The sequence below is a fragment of the Anastrepha obliqua genome, chromosome 2 (genome assembly GCF_027943255.1).
Source record: "Anastrepha obliqua isolate idAnaObli1 chromosome 2, idAnaObli1_1.0, whole genome shotgun sequence".
Taxonomy (NCBI): Eukaryota; Metazoa; Arthropoda; class Insecta; order Diptera; family Tephritidae; genus Anastrepha; species Anastrepha obliqua.
Window position 1 is genome coordinate 32883766 of NC_072893.1, and position 17100 is coordinate 32900865.

The 17100-nt window shown below is 38.8% G+C and overlaps 3 protein-coding genes across 3 annotated transcripts; 2 read left to right on the forward strand and 1 right to left on the reverse strand.

Annotated features, from left to right (window-relative positions):
• Positions 1 to 467: 467 nt before the first annotated feature.
• On the forward strand, positions 468 to 3374 carry LOC129238935 (activating signal cointegrator 1 complex subunit 2). Its single transcript, XM_054874176.1, has 7 exons — positions 468 to 618; positions 673 to 756; positions 807 to 964; positions 1023 to 1619; positions 1678 to 1842; positions 1975 to 2115; positions 2184 to 3374. The coding sequence occupies exons 1-7, from the start codon at positions 589 to 591 to the stop codon at positions 3223 to 3225; spliced, it is 2217 nt and encodes a 738-aa protein (XP_054730151.1). The 5' UTR covers positions 468 to 588; the 3' UTR covers positions 3226 to 3374.
• A 3830-nt stretch (positions 3375 to 7204) lies between these two features.
• LOC129237640 (farnesol dehydrogenase) lies at positions 7205 to 8303 on the reverse strand. Its single transcript, XM_054872514.1, has 3 exons — positions 7710 to 8303; positions 7468 to 7608; positions 7205 to 7365 (listed from the first exon to the last, which is right to left on the reverse strand). Exons 1-3 carry the CDS (start codon positions 8286 to 8288, stop codon positions 7324 to 7326), a joined length of 762 nt encoding a protein of 253 aa, XP_054728489.1. The 5' UTR covers positions 8289 to 8303; the 3' UTR covers positions 7205 to 7323.
• A 188-nt stretch (positions 8304 to 8491) lies between these two features.
• Positions 8492 to 16349, forward strand: LOC129237641 (farnesol dehydrogenase). Its single transcript, XM_054872515.1, has 3 exons — positions 8492 to 9104; positions 15925 to 16062; positions 16128 to 16349. The coding sequence occupies exons 1-3, from the start codon at positions 8529 to 8531 to the stop codon at positions 16167 to 16169; spliced, it is 756 nt and encodes a 251-aa protein (XP_054728490.1). The 5' UTR covers positions 8492 to 8528; the 3' UTR covers positions 16170 to 16349.
• The last annotated feature ends 751 nt before the right edge of the window (positions 16350 to 17100 follow it).

A 17100-nucleotide genomic window follows, 5' to 3' on the forward strand; every position in this document is an offset into this window, starting at 1 on the left:
TATTTCACTCTAATTCACACACTCGACCTGATTGGTTGTTGTTGGTTGTTTGTTTTTCAGTCGGCGAAAGAGTATCATGAGCGTAGGCTGTTTTAGTTTTCTCGTAAACAACCCGCTATCATGATCTCGGCTATGCCAGCAAGTCAGCTGATTCCTTCAAAATCTCTGAGAGCTTTTGGCCAAATCTTCTGAATTCTCTTCATCGTGACCCATACCCGTATGTGTCAATAAGAATCATGGTCCGTTGTGAGTGACGTGCCATCTACATTAATTCCAACATTTTGTAAATTACTTTAAGATGTTTCTTGTTATTTGCCTTGTTTTGTTGTTGTTGTTCATTTGTTTGTTTACGTTAAATTTTGATAATCAAACTACCAAAGCAAAAACAAAAGCTTGAAAATATAGTTGTTGCTCTAGCAAAGTCACCTTCTATCATCTCTTTAGGACGGGGAGTTACAAATTTGTGATGTATTTGTAAATACTTAAGAGTGGCAATATTAACAAAAGTTGGTGTGTGAATTTTGCATTTTGTGATTTTTGCGTAAATTTTAATTCAACATTTTCAACCTTGACAGTTTCTGAAAGGGAATGACTACCACAATCTCTGAAGAGTTTCCGGTATATAATAATAAAATGTAATTGCTATTTAATATTCTATCTGGCTATTTACAGAATCCGGAAAAGAAGTCACTCGATCAGCTAGTCTTTCGCTTATCAGCGGAAGATGGATTAGCACCCCGTTTCATACCAGCTTTGGTAATAATTATTAATTTGTTATGAAGTTGTTTAAAAACCATGTATTTCAGCACAAACATTGGGCGCCTCGAGAAAATTTTACCATTTATATAGGTTTACTGACACAATATGGTCGTGCAAAAAGTGGCGTTGAACTTGACGAGTGGCAGTACAATTCAAACTGTTTTTGCAATGATATGAAGTTTTTGCTAAATTGTCGCCATCACGAGTAAGTTGAGTAAGATAACTATTTTAGAGTCCAAAAACATATTTTTCGGGTTTTACAGATTTTGGTCGTATATGGTGTTCCAGAAGACAGCATTGGCGGCGGTCGTTTCCTTCTTACAAAGGTCAACGCCATTTTATTTAAACGTTTGGACACAGTTGGTTTCTCAACAAACAATTATTGATTTATACGAACAGATACTGCAGCTTGTGCTGCGTATCGTATGTCGTCTCATTACCAATCGAGAGTCTGATGAAGCATGGCTAACTATTGAGCATCAGCGCGAACTCATTTACAAAAACTTTTTAATATCAGTGCCAATGTTATTCGATCTGCTTATGGCTGTAGGGGATGCCGATGCGCAAAACACTGCCGTGCTCCGTCGAATCTTCGATTCAATCTTGCGCATTGAACCAAATTATAAGAAGGATCTTTTAGCTGCGTCTGCATTTTTCCGCACCGCTTTTCGCAGTATACAAACGCAAGCGGAGAATGAAGGTTTCGAGGGTGCAGGTGGCGGAGATTTGGATGAAAATGCTGAAACGCCGTACGATGATGTTGCGCTATATACATTAGATTGTGCCTACTCACTGAGTGTGCTGCTAGAAGTCTGCCCAGAAGTGCAGTCTATGTGTACCGAAATTAAATTAGGACAGAGGTATAAAACATATTTGCGAAATGTATAACTATTTTGGTTTAAATTTTAACTCTTTCAGTATTGCACAGTTCTATGATAATACTATTCCATTTTTGTACAAAAATATATTCCTCATAAATGAGGCCGCTTCGAGTTTGGGCTGGCTTAATCTGGCACGTTTACAATACCTAAAGGCCTTTCGCAGCATTACTTGCAGTTTCATTGAAGCAGTAATGGCGAATCCGTAAGTCTACTTTGATCATTCCCGATATATGCACATAACTTTAGCAAATAATAAGTAAATAATTCACATTCGTTACCAACTGCGATATTTAAGCTTCGAAGATAGAGATAAACATAATTTTTTTTCTTTCAGAGCCACAAGTATTACAATGGCAGAACAATTTATAGGACTACTCACTGAGTGCCTATCTGAACAGATTTTCGTAAACGACTATGGCCGGTTATATCCTGTAGAGCTAGATGTGGATATACTGAAACAAGCCTGTAAAGAATTGTATGTATAAAAATATCTTGGAATATAAAATTTATAGGCAAATAACCATTGCTTAACTCTATTCAAAGGGACGACTATAAAGCTTCGTTCATTGTGCAAGGCTATAAACAGGAATCAAAACCTACTGGCAAAAAAATCAATTCGAAAACTAATAAAGCACAAAATTCAGGAAAATCCCATAAGAAAAACCAGCCAGCAAATAGCAATTCCAATGTCACAACAGCTACCAACCTTAGTAACGAACGTGATATAGATTTAGAAGTTACTTCAGTATTGGATGTGCTACCTCACTTAGGTACCGGTTTTGTGCGTCGTGTACTTTCACGTTATGATAACAGTGAAGAGGCGATCACTGCTATACTTGAAGCGAACTTACCACCCGATCTAGTGAATGTTGACCAATCGGAAGTATATATACCACCCGATCCGCAAGATAAAACTTATCAACAAACTGGTGTTAAACATTTTAATGTCTATGATGGCGATCAGTATGATGTTATGACACAAGACAATCCAAAGTGCATCATAAAACAGGGTAAAGGTATGCCAAATGCACCGAAAAATGCTGCAGAACTACTGGATGATAAGAGTGATTTAGCACAAATTAAATCACGTTACCAAGCTTATTCACTAGTCAGTGAAGGTGAAAGTAGTAACGATGAATACGAAGATGAATATGATGACAGCTATGAAGCGTTATTGGAAAGTGAAACGCGTGTTGTTAAATCGAAACAGTTCAAAGCTGGATTAGCGAATGTTGAAGACTTTTCCGATGATGAAAGTGAGGATGACGGCGCAGCCACCGACGATAAAACAAAGTCCGAAACGCAATCGGGACACAATAAACAATTAAATTTCTGCGAGAATCCCGAGGATGTGCGAGCTCGTTACGAGGCGCGTCGACAGGCTAAATGGGGTAACCGTAATCAGGGCGGAGCTACAGATTATAACAACAAGTCACGAGATGTCGTTGGGGCGCCAAAGGGACAAGGTCAAGACAAAGAAACTTTACGTAATCGTGACAAAAAAGAAAAGAATAAGTCTATGCGCGCAAATCACAACCGCAAAGCGGGTGCATCATTTAAACGTAGCAGAGGAATGATGGGTTAGATGTGTCTATATTGGGGGTTTCACTAGTTACAGAGTAATAATGATATTTATTATATATGTATGAATGTTTGAAATGCTCCTAAAAACATTTTGATGTGATATTTGTGTTTGCAAATCAAAATTTGAAATGAATTTGAAAAAGAAAATAATTCTTGTGCCTCACTTTTAATACATATATAAAGAGCGAGTTTCATATTTTTGTATATAGAACTTGCTTGAAATGGAATTCGAAGGTGATATTTAACTTGTTTTTCACTTTTTTAAGCTTTTGTATAGGATTAGAACGTATATATATATACATAATTGGCGCGTTCACCCTGTTTGGGTGTTTGGCCGAGCTCCTCCTCCTATTTGTGGTGTGCGTCTTGATGTTGTTCCACAAATGGAGGGACCTACAGTTTCAAGCCGACTCCGAACGGCAGATATTTTTATGAGGAGCTTTTTCATGGCCGAAAAACACTCGGAGGTTGGCCATTGCCTGCCGAGGGGCGACCGCTATTAGAAAAATGATTTCTTAATTTTGGTTTTTTCACCGAGATTCGAACCAACGTTCTCTCTTTGAATTCCGAATGGTAGTCACGCACCAACCCATTCGGCTACGGCGGCCGGATTACAATATGCATTAACAAAATATGTAAAACCCGAAAATTTGAAAATGCGTTATTGTATCAGGTCAGTCCATAAGTTCGTGCGTATTTTACTCATAATTTCTCTTTTGTAACGGAACTATTTATATTTTCTTTGATATATTGTGCATTCAACAAGTGATTTTAGTCGCGGATAGAAACACGTGTTGTTAAAATATGAAATGGAAACTTCGAACGCGTATAAGAGGCATATTTCCTTTTTTTTTATAAAAGTGTTAAAAATGCAACAACTGCTGCTGCACAAATAAACACTGTTCACGGAGAGGATACCGTGAGTGTAAGGACTGCGCAAAAGTGGTTTTCAAAATTCCGAAGTGGTAACTGCGACGTGGAAGCGCGTAGCATGCTGGTCGTCCTGAAGTCTTTAACTCCGACGGCTTGCTCGAACTCGTGGAAGCTGAGCCAAATTTGACAGTCGATATGATAGCTCAGAGGTTTAATTCATCGCATGGAACAGTTCACAGGCACCTGGTTAAGTTGGGAAAGGTTTCAAAGCTGGGAAAGTGGGTTCCGCATAGACTTTCCGTCGCCAACCTTCAGCAGAGAGTGAATGTGTATTCTCAGCTGCTGCAACGGCTGCAAAATGAAAGTTTTTTGAAGCGTATCGTTACTGGTGATGAAAAATGGGTACTTTACAATAATCCTGTTCGCAAACGCCAATGGTTAGATAAAGATGAAACACCAGAACCGACCCCTAGAGATGGCTTTCACCCCAAGAAGATTCTCCTGTCTATTTGGTGGAGTATGGCCGGTATTGTTTATTATGAACTTCTGGAACCAAAACAGACGATAACTGCTGATTGTTATTCCCATCAGCTATCAAACCTGAATGAGGCACTAAACAAAAATCGACCGTCTTTAGTGAATAGACGCAAAGTTTTGTTTCACCACGACAACGCAAGACCTCATACCGCAAGGCAAACATTAGGCAAGCTGAACGAGCTCGGATGGGAGCTAATGCCGCATCCACCATACTCTCCGGATATTGCACCTTGTGGTTATTACCTTTTCCGTGGACTTAGTGCCCATATGAGTAACAAGAACTACTCCTCAAAAGAAGCTATAAAAAGGGATATCGAAGCGTATTTTGGCTCCAAGGACGAACAATTTTTTGAGCAGGGAATCAAAAATATGCCTAAACGTTGGTAAGACATTGTAAATAATGAAGGAAAATATATTATTGATTAATAAATACTTTAAACATCTTTTTTATTAATTTTAAAACCACATTTAAAAAACGCACGAACTTATGGACTGATCTGATATAGAGTAGTCAGAATTTCAAAAAATTGGATTTTTGTTTTTTTTTTATATTTTCTTAAAGTGTGATATCTTAAAAATATTGTGTGAAAATTTGAAATTAATCCGACAAATACTTTTCGAGTTATTCAACAGTTAACAAAGGGCGCTCGGGCGCTCCGGAGCGTTCGAGAGCAAGTAGCTAGCAGAAAAAAGGGATGCTGCACGCATGAAAAAAGCAGATAAGTACACAAAACACAACACTCGAGTAGGTAGAATACTACGTAGGTAACAGCAAATCGATATTTTGGAAGCTGCTATCACGGCTGAAAAATATGGCCCAGGAATAGATGGCACAGGAATAGATGGCACAGTGTAAGTACAATAATTAAATAATTCGTATAACTCTACATAAATCGATAGCAAAACTTTAAATGCGTTTTTCTCAAAACTATTTCTTTTGAACTGGTGATCACTGTAACTAAAAAACTGCTTGGTAGATTTCAATCAAATTTATACTGCTTTTGAAAAACATAAAAAAATCGTGCCTGCTCGAAGGATTTTTTTTTCAAAAATTTCGTTTTTTTTTTTAAATTAATTCTCGTTTTTTTGCTCGAAAATCTGAAAAATATTTCCTGAGGCCGCCATATTGTTAATTTTGAAAAAACAGCTTCTATCAGGCACAAGAATATCTATTAATAAAACTAATTTCTCTTGTGCGATTGGTTTTAATTGAATCTCCAAGAACTTGTGATGATCACCGCAAGGGACTTCTGAAGAAACGGGCTCCACACAAACAGTGATAACTTTTACAATTATTGATTTTGTTTTTTGAAATTTTGCTAAAGCCAAGTCGAAACTTAATGTATTAATGCTATGTTTTTATTTTTGTAAAATAAAGCAATTGATTAGCAAAACAAAAATTATTGAAAATCATAATTTTGTCGGGCCTCTGACTACCCCTAACCCCATAAGCAGCGATATTTTTGAAAATGAACCAAAAACGTGTACCTTTGACAGACGGCGGTGTTAATCGGGATTATCGGCGCAGTTAATTCTGATTAGCCCTCTGTTGGACACTTTTTTTAAAACCTTCGTCCTGTTCGAGGATCCTTTTTAAAAGGTTATATAAATCGATAGAAAATTAAAATTTAGGTAGCTACCTGGATGCTCAAGTCGTTAGCTATAATAGAAATATGTTAAATTCACGTCCAAAGTTGAAAAAATCTGGCCAGAAAAGTCTGATGCCTGAATTTGATATCCCCGCAAAACTATTACGGCTATGCGAGATGACGTTGCTCAATATCGCAGACGATGGAACGACGAGCTGTATGAGCCAGCGGCTACGTTGGCTGGGTCATGTCGTCCGACTGGATACAAACGCTCCGGCTCAGAAATTATTCGATGCGGTACCAGCTGGTGGTAGCAGAGGAAGAGGAAGGCCTCCTCTGCGTTGGAAAGATCAGGTGGAGAAGGACTTGTCCTCACTTGGTGTGTCCAATTGGCGCCGGTTAGCACAAGAAGAAAACGACTGGCACGCTTTCTTAAACTCGGCCAAAATCGCGTAAGCGGTTATCGCGCCAATTAAGAAGAAGAAGCAAAGCTAGGATATCCGCTTTTGAGACGTCCTCCAGACCCTCAAACAGTGAGGTTCCTCTTCCTCAGCTGTATTTGTGCTCCCAACGCTTTCGTGGTCCGAGTCTTCGTGGACAACGGCACCTCCGCGATGAAGAGCGTTATGCGTGTGTTTGGTAGTAGCATTGCGGCCACTGTAACCTGCTCCCGTTACAGTGGAAGTTTTGTCGCTTAAGTGAGTATTCGAATGCATATTTTTCATACGACCACCTGTTCGACGAGGCGAGCGCATTGGTCTATGGATATGTCGTGGCAAGGCCATAGTTACTCCCTACGGCGGCCCGGTGTTAGGAAGGCACCGTTGAAATACAACTGGTCTGGTAAGCCCCTTGCTGCAAACCGTCCAATAGGCACGGTGTCGCATATCCCCCTGGATTAGGGTGCCCACCCTAACGGGATGACGGGGGTTTAGGAAGAACAAGGGATCTTCGTTTGAAATTAATAACAAAAAATATAACTAATTTTGAATCACATTTTATTGTACACTCAATTAAAAACAAACTTTCTAAAATAGAATCAAACGTGTCGGAAATGCTTGCAGGTAAATTCAAATTACGGCCGAACGTACATCAGGGAATCAAAATTTTTCGCCCATTGGCTTTATAGTAATGTTGTGAACCTTATTAAATATAAAGAAAAATAGGCATAAATAATTTGTAAAATACGAGGCTTATCATTTGTAAACGTGCACAGATCCACATAAGCACATACGTATACACACCTGTACATTAGGTGGGGTGCTTATCGCCCATAATACAGCATCAGCTACATCTTCCGATTTAAGGCTCGGCACCATCTCTTTAACTACACGGCGAATGGGGGATGGCAAAATATCCGTATCGACTAAACCGGGACTAATTGTCTGTGAGTGGAAAGAGCCAAAAGTTAATAAAGGATTTTCAATGACTTACACTTGCACAATCCCGCAGCATAACTCAATTAGTACTTTCACCATCCATTTACCGTTATTCGTACGCGTGTCTTGTGCCGCTGAAATTCCTGTCGGTATATTTCATTCATGGCCCGTAATGCGAACTTCGTTGCCGGATATACATTGAGCGATGGCAAATCTGGGCCCAAATTGGGAACTTGTAATCCGGCCACACTGTTGATGATGACCACATGACCCTCAACATTGCGCTCGCGCATCGAGTTGAAAGCCTCGCGTGTGCAAAAAATTGTACCCATCAAATTCGTATCAATCGTGGTGCGTATCTCGTTCGTATTTTTCAAGCCACTTAGCTCTGTGGTCGCTATAATACCGGCGTTATTCACCAATATATCAACGCCGGCACCCAGCCTCTGTAGGGTCCACTTAAATGCATCGCGCACACTCTCCTCACACGTTATATCACATTTGTAGGCATGTAAGTTGGAGCGAAATTGAGTTGGCAGTTCTTGTTGCAGTTGCGCGATGCGTTCCTGGCGACGAGCTAGACCCACAACAACACATCCGGCGCAGACTAACGCCTTAGCACAAGCAGCACCGATGCCACTGCTGGCCCCAGTTACCATAGCGACTTTGCCCTGCCAGCGTTTCATGATGAATGTGGGTGGATTTACAATTTACACATCAGATGTCACAGAGAAGCCCAACAAGCGCTATTGTTAATCGATATTGCAAAAAAAAAAAAACAACAAAAAAATTGCATCGACCCAAATCTACATTCGCGAGTGCATAAATAAGTATGCAATTTTATTTATCCATTATGAGAGGCTTACAATACTTTGAATTCTTCATTCAGTTGCTAGCGAGCTGTCTTTCAAACTACTCTCAGTCCTATGGAACGTTGGCAAGGCAAATTGGCCGTGGTCACTGGCGCTAGCGGTGGCATTGGTGCGGCCTGTGCGCGTGCATTGGTCACAGCAGGTCTTCGAGTGGTTGGTCTTGCACGACGTGAGGCTAAGCTGCAGGACCTAAAGAAAAGCTTACCTCCAGCCTTACAACCTCAATTTATTCCACGTCGCTGTGATGTCTCTAAAGAAGATCAAGTTATAGCGGCCATCGATTGGACTGAGCGAATGTTGGGTGGCGCGGATGTACTGCTCAACAATGCTGGCATCACACGTGAAACGGAACTGGTAGCGGGCAATAACACGGAGAAGATACGCCAGGTAATAGATACCAATGTCATGGCGGTTTTATGGTGCACACGTGAAGTGTTCCGAAGCATGCTAAAGCGTGGAAACGAGGGCCATATATTGGTCATTAATAGCATAGCGGGACAGCAAGTGTTGAATTTTATCGATGTACTACCGAGCTTCAATATATATCCGGCGACTAAGTTTGCCATAACGGCAATGACGGAAACGTATAGGCAAGAATTCCAGTTGCACAGCAGTAAGGTTCGCGTGACGGTGAGTTCATAGTAATATGGCAGTGAATGTATTTAGTTATGCCTGCATATTTGTACAAGCAATGCATTTTACTATCGCTAAATCGCATCAAAGTTACTAGTGAAGCTTCGTACCAAGCATAACGAGCTAAGCTCTTATCGCTTTGGATTTTTGAAAAGTTGATAAAAAGGGAAGGCAGTCTGTGGCTGAGGAATTACTATATTTTGTTGCGATAAAGGGTGCAGACATCTACGTTATGTATAGAACACAATAACCGATGAATGGTCATATGGTGCCGTTGGTCATTTTAACGAAACTTTAAAACTGGTCAAGGATATAAATTCGAAAGCTTCAACTCATCTTGGCTTAATTGAGCCAGAATAATGAAATTTTCGAGCTGTCTTATCATTTCGGCTGCGCATTTAAGAAATTTCGACTGCGTATTTTTTAAAGTGCGGTTGCTCTTCGGCAAGCCATGGCGAGCCTCCGATATTTCTGCCATGAAAAAGCTCCCCATAAAAATATCTGGCTTTCGGAGTCGGCTTAAAATTGTAGGTCCCTCCATTTGTGGAACAACATCAAGACGCACGCCACAAATAGAAGGAGGCCAAAGACCCAAAGAAAGGGTGCAAGCGCATATTATACTTATATATACATATATTATATATATATAAAGGGTGATTTTTTAAGAGCTATAGGAAGTTTTTCAAAAAACACACGTAAAATTCAGAAAAATGCAAGAAATTTTTATTGAAATCCATAGTACAGTCCATATATTTTAATGTTTGAAGATTATTTCATGCAAATGTGGACCGTGACTGCGCTTCAAATGGTTCATCCGCTTAGTCCAATTTTGACATACTCTTTCCAATGTTTCGACAGGCATCTCACATATGAATGCTTTAATGTTGTCTTCCAATGCGTTAATTGAAGCCGGCTTGTCTGAATAGACATGAGCTTTAACATAGCCCCACAAAAAATAATCTAAAGGCGTTATATCGCACGATCTGGGTGGCCAATTGACAGCTTGGCCTCTCAACAAGTCCATTGTTACGCGTGTTGTGTGGCATGTGGCACCGTCTTGCTGAAACCACAAGTCAAGCTCTTGCATTTTGGGCAAAAAAAAGTTGGATATCATTTCATCTTATCTTATTTACGTACCCACTGATCCAAAAATGAGCTTCGTCACTGAACGCAATTTTTCGATAAAAAAGTAGATCTTCGGCCAACTTTCCAAGAGCCCATTCTCCAAAAATTCTGCGTTGCGGTAGGTCGTTCGGCTTCAATTCTTGCACCAGCTGTATTTTGAAAGGCTTCACACCTAAATCCTTCCGCAAAATTTTCCACGTTGTTGAGTACCAGAGGCCTAATTGCTGCGAACGGCGACGAATCGATAATTGGTGGTCATCATTAACACTGGCCGATACAGCTGCGATATTTTCTTCAGTTCGCACTCTACGTAAGTGTGTTGGTGGTTTGATGTCCAATAATGTAAATTTGGTTCTAAATTTAGTCACAATAGCTCGAATAGCCGCTTCAGTGGGTCGATTAAACTGACCATAAAATGGAAGAAGCACGCGATAAACTTTCTTAACAGAACACGCATTTTTATAATAAAATTCAATGATTTGCAAGCGTTGTTCGTTTGTAAGACGATTCATGGTTAAATTATAGACCAAACTGAACAGTGAAACAAAACACGAAACGTGCGCCAGCTGTTTAAACCAACTGTTTAAAAAGATAATAGCTAAAAAATCACCCGTTATATACATTTTTTATCTATAACTATTGTGGATATGAAACTTCAATTTTAGAAAACATCAATCCTCGGTCGCTCTTCGGCAAAAAATGGCAAATTTCCGAGTGTAATTATGTAATCATAAAGTTTTCTATAAAAACCATTTGTCTTTCGGTGCCGATCCATTTTTACGACAACAATAAGACACATCCCACAATGTATTCTAGTAAAGGATATACGCGCCAATTATACAGAATGTCCCAAGAAATGTATACCTATACACTTTACATTATTATGAATACAGTTTACAAATTTAGACGGATTACAGATTAAAAGTATAAATTAAAGAACACAGTTGTATAATTTATTTAGTCAGAGTAAATTTCAAGTTGATGCCCCTATTTTGAAATGCCTACTTTACGCGTCGCTTGTCCAACAGATTTGATAAAAAATCGCAAAAAGTTTCCAGTAATTTTTCTACTCTGTGGCGCTTCTAGCCATCTTGAATTGTCAAATCCAGCACAAAATTAACTCAATCTTCTAAAAAAAATCATAATAAAACAAAAATAAAACATTTTTTAATGAAAATAAAGTAAATCCAAATCACACTGGAGAAAATGATGATATTTAGTCACATGAAACAAAAAAAAAAAAAAATAAAGTTTGATCTCAATTTGTCGCTTGTTTTCAGCAAATTTTCTAAAGTTCTTTCCACCATGGGAGTTTGAGTCTCTATAGATATAGACAGGTCGTACTTCTTAAATAATTTATTAAGGCTCTCACTTGATTGAGACCAAATAACTATTTTCCTTTTGTTTTTGTGTCAAATTTCTTTTCGGAACAACATCAAGAGACAGACCACAAATAGGAAGAGGAGCACATCAAACACCCCTCAAAGGGTGTAGGCGCCAATTACTATTATTACTCATAATATGTATGACCATCATTTTTTACAATTATATTAAAAATTCGATTAGAAACAGAGTCATAAAATGTTTAAGGTAGTTTAAAGAAATCGTAGACGAAGTTGTTTTAACTTCACCATAACCAAGTGCAAGTAGGTTTGTGTAAAATGCTTAAGGGGTTCCGGTGGTCTGGAGCTCAAAAATTTATGGTAATTTTGGATTTTTTTTTTACAATAAAAAAATGAAAAAGGATATTTAAACTTTTTAGGCTTTTTATTCAACTTCTTTTACATACAAAAAAAAAAAAATGTATTTTAATAATTTAAAAAATGGCGCTGAAGTTCTTCCCGAAAAATTGGATCTGCACGGTGTTGTCCTTTTTGGTTTTTCTATTTATCCGAAACACAAAAACCAAAAAAATTATTAATCAGTATGAATGAATCTATATCCCGTACTACATAGAATAACAGAATATAAAAAATTGACAAAATAGCACGGTTTTGAATTCTTCTCTTCTTCTTCTTAATTGGCGCGATAACCGCTTACGCGATTTTGGCCGAGCTTAATAAAGCGCGCCAGTCGTTTCTTTCTTGTGCTAACCGGCGCCAATTGGACACACCAAGTGAAGCCAAGTCCTGCTCCACCTGATCTTTCCAACCCAGGGGAGGCCTTCCTCTGTTACCACCAGCTGGTACCGCATCGAATACTTTCAAAGCCGGAGCGTTTGTATCCATTCGGACGACATGACCCAGCCAACGAAGCCGCTGGATCTTTATTCGCTGCGCTATGTCTATGTCGTCGTAAAGCTCATACAGCTCATCGTTCCATCGTCTGCGATATTCGCCGTTGCCAACGTGCAAAGGTCCAAAAATCTTGCGCAGAATCTTTCTCTCGAACACTCCAAGCGTCGCTTCATCGGTTTTGAATTTCACACTCTAAAAATCGGGTTTTTTCAGTTTTTTAATCAAAAAAATACGAAATAATAATATGATTCTAGTACGGGCGATAGCCATCGATGTTGTGAACAAAATATAAAATTTCAGACGATTCGGTTGAATAGTTTTTTTTTCGACAACACCAGGCCGAAGAAAGTAGTTTTGAGATAATTAAGTTAATAGTTTTGACCATTTATGTAAATGCAACCAATGATGCCACCGACCTGACTCTACCTGCTAAAACGTCTGTAGAATCAAAAATACTGGGAATATCCTTCCAAAAATTTTACAGTATATTCTTAAAAGCCTATACTTTCGAAGTGCAAGTATCAAAAAAAAAAAAAATAAAAAAATTGGTTCTTTTTGAAAATTCTACACCACCACTTAAGCAAAAACAATTTTAATATCCGAAGTTAGTCTTTAGTAAATTGGTCAGACATTTTTTATTGCTAGAGAAGTTTTTGCATGAAGGGTCTTTCAAAAGACGCGCCTTGATGTTGTTTTAAAATAAACCTTGTAAAAACTTTGATTTTTTAAGGTTTCACTATTTTTTTTTTAAACGGCTCTTAAGAATTATGTGTAAAAAATGGCATATTTTAAATGTCCATCATGAGCACACCTTCAGGTAGAATCCGCCTAATACTCGATTCATAAATGACTAATTGTTGAGAAAGTCGAGATATCGATGTTGTTAGGTGTAGGTTGTTCAGAAACACTTTGCGCTACAGCAGAAATATGCTCAATAGAACGTGCAGTTTTTAGTCTGCTAGTCCTTTTTATATCCTCGACAGGAACCAGTTTCTTTAAATTTTTTCACCAAACTTTGAATTATCAACGAATTCGGACTGAGACTATAGCCCATTGACAGCTTTGATGGTGTGTTTGTCTATTGTTGCTAAAGGTATGTTCGCTTTGTCTGGTTGGGTAGGTAATGTGGTACCCAATCTCGCTAGTTCATCTGCTTTACAGTTGCCTGCTATGTCGCTGTGACCCGGCACCCAGAGCAGGTTTATTGTAAAGTACTGTGATAGTCGTCATCGACGTTGTAATGCTTTAAGAGCCGATTGGCTATCTGAATACTATTTATTTCTCTTGTGGGGAGAACACTTTTCTTTAAGGCTAACAGGCTTTCCTTAAAAGCCAGAATTTCAGCTTGAAATACGCTGCAGTGATCCAGTAGCCGGAATGAAATGTTGACCCTCATTTTCTCAGAGTGAAGGCCTCCGCCTACTTGTTCATTGAGCTTGGAACCATCAGTATAAATATTGAGTTCACTTCTATTGTTCATTCCCCATTGTCCCAATCTTCTCTCGTAGGGAAAGTTGTGGTAAAGGATGTATTTAAGTGCAGCTCTACTGAGTTACAAAAGTCTGTCCTTTGTTGTAAGATCATCTAGTATTCTTGTGTGACCCTTCCTGTTAGTGGCTAGGTAATAAGTGCAGCATGACATTCATCGCTGCCGTACCCCACTTATGCAGAGACTAGCACCTCTTTGAATACTTTCTAAACGTTTTACTATTGTTCTTTTCTCAAATGTTGACCACCAAACCAAGACACTATATGTCATGATAGGCCTTTCCACTGCTGTATATAACCAGAGTACTAACTATTTTCGGGGTTAAGCCCCATTTTGCTCCCACAATTCTTTTGCATGTATAGAGTGCTGTGGCAGCTTTTCTTACTCTATCATTCTTCGAAAGCTTCCTATCTAATACTAGTCAAGGGTGGGGGGTTTAGAACATGATTAGTTCTGTTTTGTGGGGATTTACCCAAAGACCACTCAATACAGTCTACCGGCTTATAAATAGTATATCGTCAAAGCGTTTTGCATTATATTGCAGAGGGTATCCGGAAATTTTCCTCTTATTAGTATTGCAACATCATCTGCGAAGGCTACTACGTGTATCCTCCTCTCACGTGTATCCTCCTTTCTCTTTAACAATCGATTCATTGCCAGTATTCACAACAGTTACAATGTTGTAAAGCAAAGTTCTCGTCTTTTCTCGCCTTTTTAATGAGGTCTTTCGAATGTTGAATTCTGAGCAATTTTTGGTCTTCAGTTAACTTGTTAAACGTGCACAGACCTTTTGTAAGCTCAAATGATCAGTTAAAATGCGATAAATCGATGTTTTGGAGATATTCAACTCCGATTCCATGAGTTTCAACGATGATTTCGGTTGAGTTTTGATTTACAAACAATTTCGATGTAGTTTTCGGTGATTACTGATCATTGCCATTTATGTCCTCGCAACCATCTCTGAAACGTGTAAACCACTCATGAACTCTGGCACGAGATGGACAATCATTGTCGTAAACTTTTTTCACCAATTCAAATGTTTTGGTAAATGTTTTACCGATTTTAAAATCAAATTTGATATTAGCTCTTTGTTCGAAATTCATTTTTGTACCGATGACACAAACATACTGACACTTTAGACGCAGTAACTTCGCCTTCACTGAACCGAATGTCACCAAGATTTCACTGGAAGTCAGCTAGGGATGTAACTAACTCATTAAAAAGATGGCGCCATCAAAAACATTTTTATGACGCTTGTTTTGTTTATTTTGGATTTCACCTCCTCCACCGGCACCGTATACCGGTATAAAGCTGAATATTTTCTAATTTTACCGCGGAACAATGAACCACTAGATGTACAGGTATGATATCGCATTCTAAATACAAAAGGGTCACAACTCAAAATGTTCCTTCTGATCAAATATGAACGAGACGTTATCAATAAAACGGTCCGCGGATCACATATGGCAAAAATAAATTTTTTGTTTTTTGGTAGGACTGTTATAAGCTTACATGGCAAATTTCAGCGTGATATGTCACATAGTTTGTTTTCTGTGCTACTGTAAACAAGTCAAGCTCGAGTGTGGAAAATTTTGAGTTGTGACCCTTTTGTATTTAGGGTGCGATATATCAAAGCAATTCAAAAAATATTACGAAAACTAAAAATTTGAAAATTTAGGAATAAAAAATGTAAAGAAATGTTCGACAAAAGTTTGGCTGTTTCTTGCCTGAAGCCAAACACAAGCGGAATTGAATTTTTGTACAGTGAGTTTCGGTGTACTGAGTTTAACATTCATGCCATTATTAAAAATTGGCTATTTTAGGGGCAACACTTTCACCGTATGTGCTATTTCTTGCTAGAATAAAATCCTCAGAGAATGGTAGTCTAAATTGCACTCATATCTCGTTACCAACTGCTTGATATACTTCAATTATTTTCTAATTTTACCTTACCTTGCTACAAAAGGGTATTTGCCCAGGTGCCGTGAACACAAACATATTTCCGGACGAGATACAATTCTATGTGAAACATATGGCGCGTTTGGAGCCGGAAAATATAGCAGATGCGGTTTTGTATGCACTGCGTACTCCCCCTCATGTACAGGTGGGTAACGAAATAATAAGAACATAATTGAATATTATAAAATTCATTAATATTCTATTATTTAGATACATGAGATCACTTTGAAACCAATGGGCGAAATATTTTAAAATAAAATGCAGTAAATACATTTTGCTAAGCATACTGGGGAACTGAATTAGTGTTACATATACTTTTACATTGGTACATTTACTTATTCAGAACACATGTAATAATGAAATATATAAATACCAAGAAATGTTACCCCAAGTTTCGTTAATAAAGAAGGAATTGTGAAATGACTAGCAGAATATGAGGTGTTCACGAAATTTCTCAATGCGAGCAGAGGAAGATCTGCTGGTGTCATCCGGGGCTAATAGAGGTTGCCTCTAAGGTGGTGTGCTGTCTCCATTGCTCTGGTGCATGGTGATCGATCCTCTACTCACCATCTTAAGTGATGCTGGAGTCTACACACAAGAATATGCGGACGACGTTGCCTGTTTGTTAACGGGCCCTTCGCTTATGAGCATCTGTAGAAAAGTGCAGAAAACTCTGGATATAATTGACACTTGGTGCTGTGCGAATGGTCTATCGGCAAAGCCCACCAAAACTGGTATTGTCTTCTTTACCAGAAAGAGGTAGTTTGATGGAATCGTTTTGCCTAAGCTAAATGGAGTCACAATCAAGCTATTAAATATCTTGGAGTAATCCTTGATAGTAAACTCCTCTGGAAATCACACGTTGAAACACAGACATCCAAAGCACTGACAGCCTAATGGAGTGGAGTCTTTCTCCTAGCAAGGTCCTATGGATCTACATGGCTATGATAAGACCTCCCTCTTGTGGGAGTCAGGAGGACCTTATGGAGGCTACAACACACTGTGGCCAGCTGTTTCGTCAGAGCTTTTCCAACTACTTCAGGCCCGGCATTAGATGCTCCGCCACTTGATGTTTTGATCCAAGGAGAGGCCTTGGAGACCATCTTCAGGCTGCAACACAATGGGAATTGGTACGGCTCCTATCCGGCATTGGACAACAGAGTAGGCATATCACTAAGCAGAG

Bases quoted from the DNA above. Each gene is read 5' to 3' on its own strand.
- LOC129238935 (XM_054874176.1), top strand. From the start codon at position 589: ATGACTACCACAATCTCTGAAGAGTTTCCG. The intron at 619-672 runs GTATATAATAAT...GGCTATTTACAG, and splicing joins CAATCTCTGAAGAGTTTCCG to AATCCGGAAAAGAAGTCACT. The intron at 1,620-1,677 runs GTATAAAACATA...TAACTCTTTCAG, and splicing joins GAAATTAAATTAGGACAGAG to TATTGCACAGTTCTATGATA.
- LOC129237640 (XM_054872514.1), bottom strand. From the start codon at position 8,288: ATGAAACGCTGGCAGGGCAAAGTCGCTATGGTAACTGGGGCCAGCAGT. The intron at 7,609-7,709 runs GTAAATGGATGG...TTCCACTCACAG, and splicing joins AGACACGCGTACGAATAACG to ACAATTAGTCCCGGTTTAGT. The intron at 7,366-7,467 runs GTGTGTATACGT...ATATTTAATAAG, and splicing joins GCACCCCACCTAATGTACAG to GTTCACAACATTACTATAAA.
- LOC129237641 (XM_054872515.1), top strand. From the start codon at position 8,529: ATGGAACGTTGGCAAGGCAAATTGGCCGTGGTCACTGGCGCTAGCGGT. The intron at 9,105-15,924 runs GTGAGTTCATAG...TTGCTACAAAAG, and splicing joins GCAGTAAGGTTCGCGTGACG to GGTATTTGCCCAGGTGCCGT. The intron at 16,063-16,127 runs GTGGGTAACGAA...TCTATTATTTAG, and splicing joins GTACTCCCCCTCATGTACAG to ATACATGAGATCACTTTGAA.